Source organism: Limulus polyphemus, unplaced genomic scaffold (genome assembly GCF_000517525.1).
Source record: "Limulus polyphemus unplaced genomic scaffold, Limulus_polyphemus-2.1.2 Scaffold576, whole genome shotgun sequence".
Lineage (NCBI taxonomy): Eukaryota > Metazoa > Arthropoda > Merostomata > Xiphosura > Limulidae > Limulus > Limulus polyphemus.
In genome coordinates this window covers 364,547-376,332 of record NW_013666186.1, presented here as the reverse complement: position 1 = coordinate 376,332, position 11,786 = coordinate 364,547, and the positions used below count along the sequence as shown (strand labels likewise).

Below are 11,786 nucleotides of genomic sequence, written 5' to 3'. Positions count from 1 at the left end.
CTGCCCACAAGCTACCCTGAGCTGCTGATGTGTGCCTTATGAACAAATTTTATTATATTATTATTTATTTTAGCTAATCTTAACCTAAAGAGATTCCTATATTTACATTTTAATTAATTTTATAATAAAAATAAAGAATACACATTTAAAACAAGAAATAAAATACCTAGACCTTTTATTTTTCTTTCGACTGTCAATGACACTTAACCCTACTTTTTTATATTAATGGTAGTAGTACACTAAATAATTTTTATTTAATTAAATAGTGCACCAAAGAACATAAAAAAATAACATGCAAAAAGCAGACAATGTTCCATAACTATTACAATTAAACATAAAAGAGAACTATTAACAAATCCTGAAAGAGATGATGTGATAGGTGGGTGTGGCAAAAGGGGTCTGATTTTTTTTATTTGAAGGCATTGTAACCAAACAAGATTGAAGGCTAGGAAAATTATTCTTTGTCTAGGCAATGACAATATTATAGTGAGTAATTTACATTAAATTTCAGACTTATTGGAGAGGTGATGAATAAATTAGAGAAGTGAGGAAGCCTGGAGAAAAAAATGTCACATTTCTTACACTAAGAGAAATTTAGGATTTTTTAAATATTGCATTATAAAATTAAGAACTTAAAACTTGCATGATATTAAAATATGAGTTATTAGTTATGAATTTATGCTATACTAATTTGTATAACAAAAAAAGAAAGTACTTTAATTAAATTCTGAGTGTAACTTACTAAAAACCTCGTGATGTGAATAGTAAAGAATGGCGAGAGGATTAACCTATGTAAACACACAAAACTGCCCAAGGACATAAGCAATATAAGATGAATGTCTTAAGTGCAGTCCACATGCTAACCTGTGAGACCTCTTCCATATAACTCTCTCTGGCAGGTAGAAAACAGTATGAAAGTTAGTAGTTAAACTGAGAGTACAGATTTTATTCTAGTATAATTTATCTGCTGTGCTACTATTAATTACCCTATTCATTTGAGCTTTTACTAACATACTGGAGACTGGAATTCCACCTTCACAAGGTAAGGTTTTCTTACTTGCCACCCCTAATGGTAGGGCCTTTTCTTTCTTTTTTATTTATTTTCTGAGAGCAGTCACCTTCCCACAACTGTCTGCAGTCAGAAATATGTGATATAGATGTGGGACCTTGTGGGCTTGAATACCCATTTTTGCTCTCTTATCTTAATTTACTCTTTTATTATTCTTTTCCTTATGTGTGAGGCTTTACAAACAGAGAGGAAGACTGACAGATGGTTTACTCCCACTGCTATGTGGGACCTACTTCTGCAGTCACTTCCAAAAACCAGGACACATCTGATATCCCATTTTGATTAAGGATTTGTATTATAAATATGATATATATATACATACACACACACACACACACACACATATATATAATATGTACATATTTTACTTGGCATACCTTGGTGAATGTAGTCTAAAGTATAAATGTGATGGCTAAAGAAAATGAAGTTGTAATCTAGTGGATGGAGCTAAAGTGCAACAGAGATAAAAGCTATGTAACACTAATTAAAGAAATGCATTTGATTAAGGTGAATAGAAAGTCTGAACATAGGCAGTGCTGAGGAAAGAATGAGCCCATGATTATGTGCTAGCACACATTTGGATTACTGCATATGAAAGTTGTGTCACACTCCTACTGGTAAAGGGCTAAAGCATTATAACAATTATATCATAGGCTGAAGCAACACGTGTACATATTTAAGGGTGGGAATTTATTCAAGGCTTTTGGTATGCACAGGAAATTCTGCAGCAGTTGCACATGAGGTAACAGCTCTTAATGGTGCAGAGAAGTTAGTAGTGTTTCTGAAGTACCAATTTTATTGAGTACCACATGTTAACAATACAATTAAGATATAGATGTGTTAATACTATTAAGGTTATAGCTGATTACAGTTTTACATATTAATGTTGTACTGCAGCTCAGACCAATGGCTTATTTATGTTGTATTGTGTTTGAGTACAATGTTTATTTGTGAACACTTACATATAACATATCTTGATATTTTGGAGGTGTTTACTCACTAAGGTCATTATGATTCAGTATATATATCAGATAATTTTTCATAAGCTGTCAAAATCATTAATTTCATGTTCTATAACATACCAATATATGTTTCAGATCTTCCACAGTGTAAGTTTTTACAAGCTATAAACTTTGTTAAGGTGTCACAACTTGCCAACATTTTTGCTTACAATACTGATAAGTACATTAAAAGTCATCCACATCAGGACCAGTAAACAGAAATACAGTAAAAGTTCTGCAAAAAAGTGACAAAATCAAATAATGATTCTGGCTTAACCACTTTTAAGTTCTACAAAAAGTTTCACAAGCAACAAAAAAAAAATTATTTTAACAATAAATAGAATAATATATCACAAGAAAACTATAAACAAAAATGTTCTTGAGAAAGACCTTTTAAACACCAATTTTTAACATTACACCTTTTAAGTAAGAGCACCATGGAGGGAAGGAAATATTGTTTTCCTCTACATTTTCTGGCAGTATAAAGCACTTGTATTTGTGTCCATATTTAAGTAAACATCAAGTTTTCATTGGAAGGGTAAAAATTTCTATCACTTTAACAACAAGCCCAACTTTACATATACTCCTTAGCCTACACCTGAGTTAAGATATTTAAAAGGGATCGAGATTCAATAACTGATAATGTTCATTATTTTGTGATTCTGGAAAGAGATTGGTTCCACAAGTTGTCCAAAACTATTTATAGATCAACCTTTGTAATAACATGAAATAATCTTAATTTGCTACCATCATGTTGGAAATTTACCTTACAGAAATCTTGTCTAACTACTGTATATACTTGTACAGTATTTACACACATCCATTGTGTATTTTTTCTATTCAGAGTAAAGATTTTTATAAATGAGATTCATGCATGTAAATAATATTAACAAATTGGTCAAATGAAGATCCATTAAAGTTAAAAAAAAAAGTTTGTTAACAGTGAATGTAAATGCATATAAAAAATCCACTTAAGGTCCAATTAATTACAGGTCTCACAAACATAAAAGCATCACAAGTTGACAGGTTGCAACATCTTAACAGAAAACACTGTATATTCTGCAGATTATAATTACTCCATATTTGATTTATGTATAGTTTATTCAATAAAAACTTGTATTAGCAAATAGTGCAACATTTGGAAGCCATTTTCATGTCTGTTATGCTCTGCTTGTTTCTGTTTCGATGTCTAGACCTGTCCATTTTTCTCCAACCATTCTGGTTAATATCCAGTGTGGACACTTGCTTACTAGCTGAGTGGACAAGCCTTGTCAGATTTAATCCTTTAGACTTTGGACTCCATTCATTGCTGACTTTTTTGTCCACCTGATGATGGTCAGTTGTGTCCATTTGCTGGTGCTGGGTCAATCTACCAACATATAAACTGCTACCATCTACATGCTGAAGTTGTGCTGGTGTCCTGATGTCGGTTTTGGTGCTACACACCCCCACCCCTTGCAGCTTAGTTGGCTCACTGATGTTAGAATTGCTACCACCCCTTTCTTCCACCTGAAGCTGTGAGAGTTTGCTAATCTCACTCCAACTTGTAGGAAAAGAATTATGGTCATTAATTAGATCATTGTTAATTTCACTGCCTTCTTCTTGGCCAAGACTACTGTGTCCATTTGAATTTGTGTGTGCTGACACCTCTGTTAAAGTTATGTTATCAGAGTTTACTAACTCCTGATTGCAAGAATAGTCTATGTACAGATCCCCACAGGAAACAGACTCCATCAGACGAGGCTGAGAATCTGATAGGAAGTCCAGACTGTCATTACTGTCAACAGAGAAAACTGTTTTATCTAAAGAATGAGGCCTAAAGACCATTCTTTCATCTTCAGGTGTGTATGTATAGTTGTGATGATCATCTTCTACTACATTAGTGTTTTCTAGTGTATCAAGCTTGGAAATTAGACCAGCTGAAGGAACTTGGTAATTTCTAACTTGGTATTTGTCATTTATTACATCATTTTCAAAAGTTTTTTTGTCACTTAATCTGGTGTTTTCTTTGTCAGTTATGTATATTTTTTCCTGATAATCTTGCTTCTGATTAGTCTGCTCACTGAAGCAGGAAGTTTTATTAGAATTTCCAAAGTGCTGTCTGTGATATTGTCCCATTAAATGTAACATGGCATGGGGCAAAAGAGACCGTGAAGTTTGTTTTACACAGTATAGCTGCTTCCTAGTTTGTCTTGACTTACAAGATTTGGAAACTGGCTTGGCACCCACTAAAACTTCCTCATTTTGGTTCTTCAGTAGAAGTTGTGGTGAGCTTTTAACAGCATGAAGTCGATGACCACCAGAGGGTAATATTTTGAGTTTTTTGGTAGAGTAATATATAGGGTACTCCTCTTTCCTGGTGGAAGAACAAGAATTTCCTATTTCTTTTTCTAGAGATAAAGGTAACTCTGGTCTTTTCACAGGAAACATTTGAAGGGTTTCTTGTTCTGGAACTGCTAAAGATAGGCAAGTTTCTTCCTCTTCAATATTCTCATTGTGGAAATTGTTCTGTAGCGCAGGTGATTTCACTGGAGAACTACTTCCACCACTAGTCATGCTCACATTGTCCTCTTCTTCCCGTACTATACTACACTTCCTGGCCAAAGGCAGTTGAGACACAGAACTCAAGCTAACACCTAAGTGTGAGGGAGTCAGATATAGACCATAACTATGAGTATTCAGGGGTTTCAAGGGAGAAAGGGGAGACACTAAATTATCATGTGGAATATCAAGTTTTTCTTGAGTAGGTGATGGATTTGATGTTGCCACCCTAATGAAATGAAGAAAACCAAAATTTCCTTTAGAAGAATGGAGAGTTGCACAAATTGTCTAAATCTGAAATTACTGGTGACTAATGGGTTAAATAATGGTAAACTTAGAAAAACAAGAACATATATCACAGGTCAGTAGTACAATACTAATTTATATAAAATATAATATGTTATTATTAAACAAATACTTAAGATATAATTTAGCTTATAGGCTGTAACTTGTAGTTAAAGTTTAAGGTGCAAAGTCTTCTCTAGACAGTCAAAAAGTGCACGCAAGTAACCTATAGATTTCTAATAATTCCTATACACTTATCTTGAAATTACTGGTCTATATTCACAGTAGTGGAAATAATCATAGAAACACACAAGTGATACACATAAAGGAGTAGCAAACAAGTTCTAGTAACTAGATGGAGAATTTATTAATTGTAAACTTTTATCACAGAAAATACAAAAATAAAAGTGAATAAGCTGTACAATGCACCAGTACATTTTTTTATGTGAGTCCTATACTTTATACAAAACATTACAACTTTTTTCCATGCTGCCATTCAGTCATGAGTTACTCCTTACAATTTAGCCAAACTGTTTGGTCACCTTTTGGCCTAATCAGTTTTTACACAAGTCCATATAGCTTCAAGAAAGTTCATATAAAGACTTTGTGCAGGACAATTCATAGCTGGGAGTATTCTATCAGCCTCTCTGTTATCAAGACGTTAAATTACCACATTTGCTGTATGTTTAGGATAACTGTCTTGCTGGAAGATGAGTTCCTGCCTGATGCATCATTTTCCTGAGGGAACAGCATAGTGGATCACATCTCTCTGTACTTGTCAGCAGGCAGAGTGCCTTCAATTCCTAATAGGTCACTTACACCAATTATTGAGAAGCAGCCCTAAACTTTTACTGATCTATAAAATGCTTCACTGTAGATGTAATTGATTATGATACTATACTCCTTTCAGTCATTATACAAACTGTCGTTGACTGTTGCTAAATAATTTGAACTTGGACTGATCTGAAAATATGGAATGGCACTTTCTGATTTGTTGGATGACAACCAATTACAGTCTATAAACTATCAGCACAACTGTTCACTTTCACACACTATTTACCTTTTATACCCCTTTTTGTCACATTTCTCATAATTATTTCCAATACTGTATGCTTACGTAGAACTTAAATTGCTTGCAGTTCACATATACTTACCTTGAAGACTGCAGATACTTCTAGGGAAACAAGTTGCTTCTAGTAATTCTCTAATCCATATATATTTATTCAGAAATTATTAAGTTATGTGTGATTACCATACACTTACTCTGGTGTTATCGCTAATGGAGAAAAGTCACCTCTACAATTTCTGATGTTTAACTGATGAGCTTTCTCTTGTCGCTGAGCTCGCAGTTTTCTCTCAGCAAGAAGAAAGTAGGTGGCAGTAATGTGGTTGTACTCATTCTTGTCCAATGCTCTATTACAGTTAAAAGTAACAATGCCAAAATTACTACATAATGGCCTAAGTTTCCCTAACTCTAGAATGGAATGAATAATGAAAATAAAAAAAGAAATCAACAGTTCTAATAAATGAAACTAAAATGATGATTTTTAGCACTCTATGAATTGTGAGTTTTATCTGAAATCAAATTTGGACTAACTCTATCCCACCATTGGTGATAAAAACCATCTCTTGACTAGCAAATAAAACTTGCTAAAATTAACACTTTCCTACACTAAAAATGTATTTCTGATAGATAATTACCACCAATCATATAATAGCTTTCCTCAATTGTGCTGCCTTTTATATGCCCAATTTATTCTCCCTGCTAACCTTGAGGCTCGCACCCAGCATCACATGTTTACACGTGGTATAGCTGTGCTGTAGCATGCAAATGATCATGCAACAAACTTCAACCAATTGGAGTGTGACACACCCTTCCTAGTGCAGCTGACTCCCTCTATGCTGTAGAGCTCAATCCTCACTTCAAGATTAGGCAGAAAAATATGTACCACAAGTAGGGAGGATGGGTGTGAAGTGTGAGTAGAGGTACATATCTTCAGGAAATACATTTTCAGGGTAGGAAAATGTTAACTTCTAATATCTGCAGATATCTGATGGATATAATACGATTCGAGAGTATAGTAAAAGAATTAATGATGTCTGACTGATGAATATCATAAGATTCTATAGTACAGTAAAAGCACTACAGATATCTGGCAGATATCATATGATTCGATAGTAATAGTAACAGCACTACAGATGTGTGATGAATATCATAGGAAATGATGCAATAGAGGAAACCATGACTGAACCAGCCAGTAAGGAGTTATCAGTAGGATTCAACATGTAGTGTCCAGAATGATGGAAAAAATTAGGGAGAAAATAAGTAGGAGGGTAGGCATGGAGACAAAATTGGACCAGCCCTGATGGAGTGCATCCCCAGCTAAAGCTGAGAAAAGAGGAATAGGGAATCAAAAAAGGGAAATTAGAGTGCTGAGAAAAGTGGGAAAAACAGTAAGAAGAGCATCCAGATGATAGCACATCAACTTCAACACCAGAGGAATATAGGTAGTATCTGGCCTTAGCAGGCCTCGAGAGGCAATCCATGACTCAGGACAGTCCAAACAGAACAAGGTATTAAATGTACTAGTATAGAAAGGGCCCAGAAAAGGAAGGCAATAGTGTGGAAACAGGGAGAGGAAAACCAAGTGTTCTCCTGGTAATTGATAAAGGAGACAACTGCAACCCTGACCTGATGTGTCATCTGAAGAAGGCTACAAACCATCCTAAAAAAATCCAAAATTCAATGTACCACCAAAAGTTCTAAGAGGGATTTAAAGGGATGATATGTCATGGTACCAATGACCCAAATTCATGTGAGAGTCAAGACATGCCCCCTCCCCATTTCGTCAAGGCAGTGTCTGGAAAAGGAAAAAGACCCAAGGAAGAAGAATATCACTATAGAAGTAGTTTTATCCAGCCACCAGATGAAGTAGTTGAAGGAAGAAGGAGAATGGTTAAGGACAAAGGATCCCAAGGAAGGATCCAGAGAACGTGCAGTCCATTGTAGATGTTGCAAATGAGCACAACCCAAGGGTATACATGATTCCATAGAAGCCCAAGTCTCCAAAAGAGAGAGAGAGAGAACCTCCCACAAAGTGAGGAAAGGAGAAGATATGACATGGGAAACTATTAGATCCATGTCCCTCAAAAGAAGAGAAGAAGGCTAGGCTCTGCAAACATATGAAATTAAAAAAACAACCAAGAAACTCCCCAAGAGAAAGCAAGAAACTGACTGAGACATGAAAAATGTAAAACTCAACACCTATCTATAGATTCCCTGGGAACCAAGAAAGATAAAAAAAGAATGAAAAACCCATCCAATAGAGATTGGGGCCATTAGGGACCAATGTTGGCAAGAAATAAGATCCCTTGGAGGATGTAAAATAATGGGAACAGGAGACATTAGAGGATGAGGAGAAGAAAACCAATAGTTAAGGCTCTCTGATAGAAATCCCAGTGCTCAACAACTGGCTGTAAACAGAGGGCAAAGGTCCATAAGCCAAATGAAACAGGCCTTACTGACCCTAAGCCTATAGAACAGTTACTGCCAAGACTAAAAGTGCCAAAATCTACAAGCAGTAGAAGAACAGATAGGAAGAGGAATGGGAAAGTGGTGATAGAGAGAGAAAGAAGAGGAAGCAGGAGGAGAAGAGACAGAGAGAAGCAAAAAAAAGGAGCACAGGAGAGATGATACACCACTTAGGATAAGGCATAGCACTGACATGCAGCTCCAACATATGACAGAGATACAATCGTACCAATAAAATCATACAGGCAGATGAAAGGAGCCAGAAGGAGGCAAAAGCAAAAGAGTAACAAGGGAATCATACCCCAACCAACTCTAGCAAAAGATCAACCAAATAAGAAGTGAAATTGCCAAGCAAGATAAACACACCATTGTAGGAAAGGCAAGTTAATGAGTATCCACTGAAAACCCAACAGGAGAATGGTGGATTATCATAAAAAGAAGGTTAAAGAAGGAAAAATATCATAAAAGGGTAGCTTGTATAAGACAAAGGTAGGAAAACCTAATCCTAAAAAAAAGACAAACAAAAGATAGAGGATCTGACATCCAAATTTGAAGAAAAAACTTCAGAGTTTAGAAGTCAACAAAAAGCAATAGAGCACGTGGTCATGCCTAGTTATATGAGGTAACAAAGGAAAGAGGTATGTATGCTTCAAAGTAGTGGTAAAAATAACTGAACATGTAAACAACATACCTGAGAAACCTAGTCATGAAAAAGTCTGAGGTAAAATCAAGACAATAAGGGTATAAGATGAGGAAAAGGTAAGTGGGAAAAAACCTGCAAAATCTCTTCTGTCACAGACAAGAAACATAGGCAGAGATATGTCAGGGACAAAAGAAGCCTCAGGCTGCATTAAAGCCTCCACCACCTGCCACACAAAAGACCTAACCTCTCCCAACAGACAAACTCAATATCAATATAGTTGGTAGGCTAGCATGAACAGTCGTGTTGTTTCACACCAGAAAAAGTGGAAGTTTCCGACACTTCTGAAACAATGTAGATACTTCCACTGAAAAACACCAATAACTGAAACGTTCCCATGTGAAAAAATACATGTCATTACACATGAGTGATGATTGTGCTCTACGGTATAGAGTTGGTCTGCTGCACTATAAGAAGGTGTTGCACTCCTTTTGGTGATGGGTTGTCGCACAATAATTTGCATGCTACAATGCAGCTATACCACATGTAAACACATGATGTTGGGTGGGAGCTCAAGGCCAGTGGCAAGCAAATATTATGCATATAGAGGTGTGATGGATTTATTATTATATATTTATTTTAATATTGACGTTTCTTTAGCTTAAACTTATATTTAGAAATATGCACAATGTATACTGTTAAATATGTATTGCAAAACTCTCAACTATTCTCCAAAGTTGTAGAAGATTCTCAAGAGTAAGAATCAACAATATGTGTGTGTACGTAAACGCTTGTATTAGCGCCAGTATTGTTACATAAAATTGAAATTTCTAGAAAACCCCCACACGCCTATAAATATAACCAACGCAACACGCCAAAAAAGAGTATCTATTATTAGTTCACTACAGACAGTGTGCTAATAAACTTCAGAAGCTATAACTGTGGTTGTTATAATGCTTACCAATCGGAAAACTTCATATATTTGACCAGGAACCTTTACAAAGTTCAAACATTACAAATCATTTAACTTCAGTGGATTCTCATTTTTATGAAAACATTACCTAATGTCACCGGTAGGAAAATATTGGTGTGTGTGGCTGGTAAATAATGAAGGACAAAGCTAGCTAGCTTCCCATTAACTACTAAATTTAAATTATCAGTTAACTCAGTTTCAGACCGTTCGAAATTCTAATACATAACATAATAAAGTGGGGGCTCATATCCGAGATCTGAATCACAGAAAAAATTCAATCTAAATCAAAATTTAAATCACAATTGAATTTATGTTTATCAGTGCCAACAAGATTTGACCATGTCTGATAATCAAGATTTTCTTGAATCGCCCTCCCTCGAGAAATTAGAAAAATATAACAAAAATTAATTACTCGAAATTGCCAAAGTTATAGTACTAGAAGTTAAAAGATCAATGAGAAAAAATGAACTAAAAAAGCGTATTATTGAAATACTAGTCGATGATGATTTGTTGCCTGAGGAAGCATTAGAGGAATACTCTAGTGTCCCTACTAGCCACTCGGGGTTGAGTGATAAAGATAAATTAGAGATCCAGCCAAAACTCAAACAAGCTCGCATTGAAGCCAAAAAGGAGAAAGAGCAAGCTTGTATTGAAGCCGAGAAAGAACAGGCTCGTATTGAAGCCGAAAAATAAATTAGACTGAAAGAAATGGAAATTAGACTCAACACCAATCATCCAAGGCAAAATGACAACTTTGAACTTACTCGATATGTTAAAGTACCACCATTCAATGAAAATGAAGTTGATAAATATTTCCAGCATTTTGAGAAGGTTGCCTAAACAATGGAATGGCCCACTGAAAAATGGTCATTACTATCACAAGGTGTTTTAACTGGTAAAGCACAAGAAGCTTATGCTGCTACACCCTCTAGAAGATTGTACAAATTATGATAAGGTTAAAGCAGTTATTCTCAAAGCATTTGAGTTAGTACAGAGGTTATCGCAAACAAGATACAAAGCTATACTGAATTTGCCCATGAAAAAGAGGTTTATTTTGATTGATGGTGTAGATTTCTGCATATTGGCAATAGCTTTGACAAACTAAGACAATTATTTCTAATTGAAAAATTTAAACATTGTGCACATGATGATCTCAAAACTTACTTAGATGAAAAGAAAGTTGAAACACTACAGGAAGCAGCCACTCTTTCCGATGATTACACTTTAACACATAAAACCACTTTTCATAAAAAGAAATTCCTACCATCTCAACAAAAACCTGTATCTGTTCAATCCACTAAAGTTGAGGATTCTTCTAAAAAATCCAGCTCCACTAGTTCAAAATCTTCTGACAGTCAGGATAGAACTTCTTTAAAACAATCAAGGCCTGTCTGCCATTTTTGTAAAAAACCTGGTCATGTTATGTCCAATTGTTGGTGTTTGAAAAAGAAATAGAGGTAACACTCAGTGCATTTGTGTCCACATATGGATGTAGTTTCACCAGATCACCTGATGTTGATTTGTCCACTGATATGAAGGCTTATGTAGTCAGAGAGGAATTTAGACTCTTTGTGTCTGTTGGTTCTGTGTCTTTGACAAATGACTCTGGCAATCCCATACCCATACATATTCTACATGATACTGGGGCGACTTAATCATTGTTGTTAGAAGGTATATTGCCTTATGATTCGAATTCTACTACTGGTGAGTCTGTTATTGCTCAGGGTATTGAGGGTGGCTTTGTT

General features: G+C 35.3%; 1 protein-coding gene across 1 annotated transcript in view; it reads right to left on the bottom strand.

The window, feature by feature from the left end:
• Positions 1 to 372: 372 nt before the first annotated feature.
• Positions 373 to 11,786, bottom strand: part of LOC106459212 (hormonally up-regulated neu tumor-associated kinase-like) — a 61,300-nt gene continuing 49,886 nt past the window's right edge. The window contains exons 4-5 of the mRNA XM_022385657.1: positions 6,160 to 6,309; positions 373 to 4,840 (exon numbers count right to left, since the gene is read on the bottom strand). Of these exons, the coding sequence (XP_022241365.1) occupies positions 3,190 to 4,840; positions 6,160 to 6,309 (1,801 nt within the window). The 3' untranslated portion in view covers positions 373 to 3,189. The remainder of the gene's footprint in view (positions 4,841 to 6,159; positions 6,310 to 11,786) is intronic.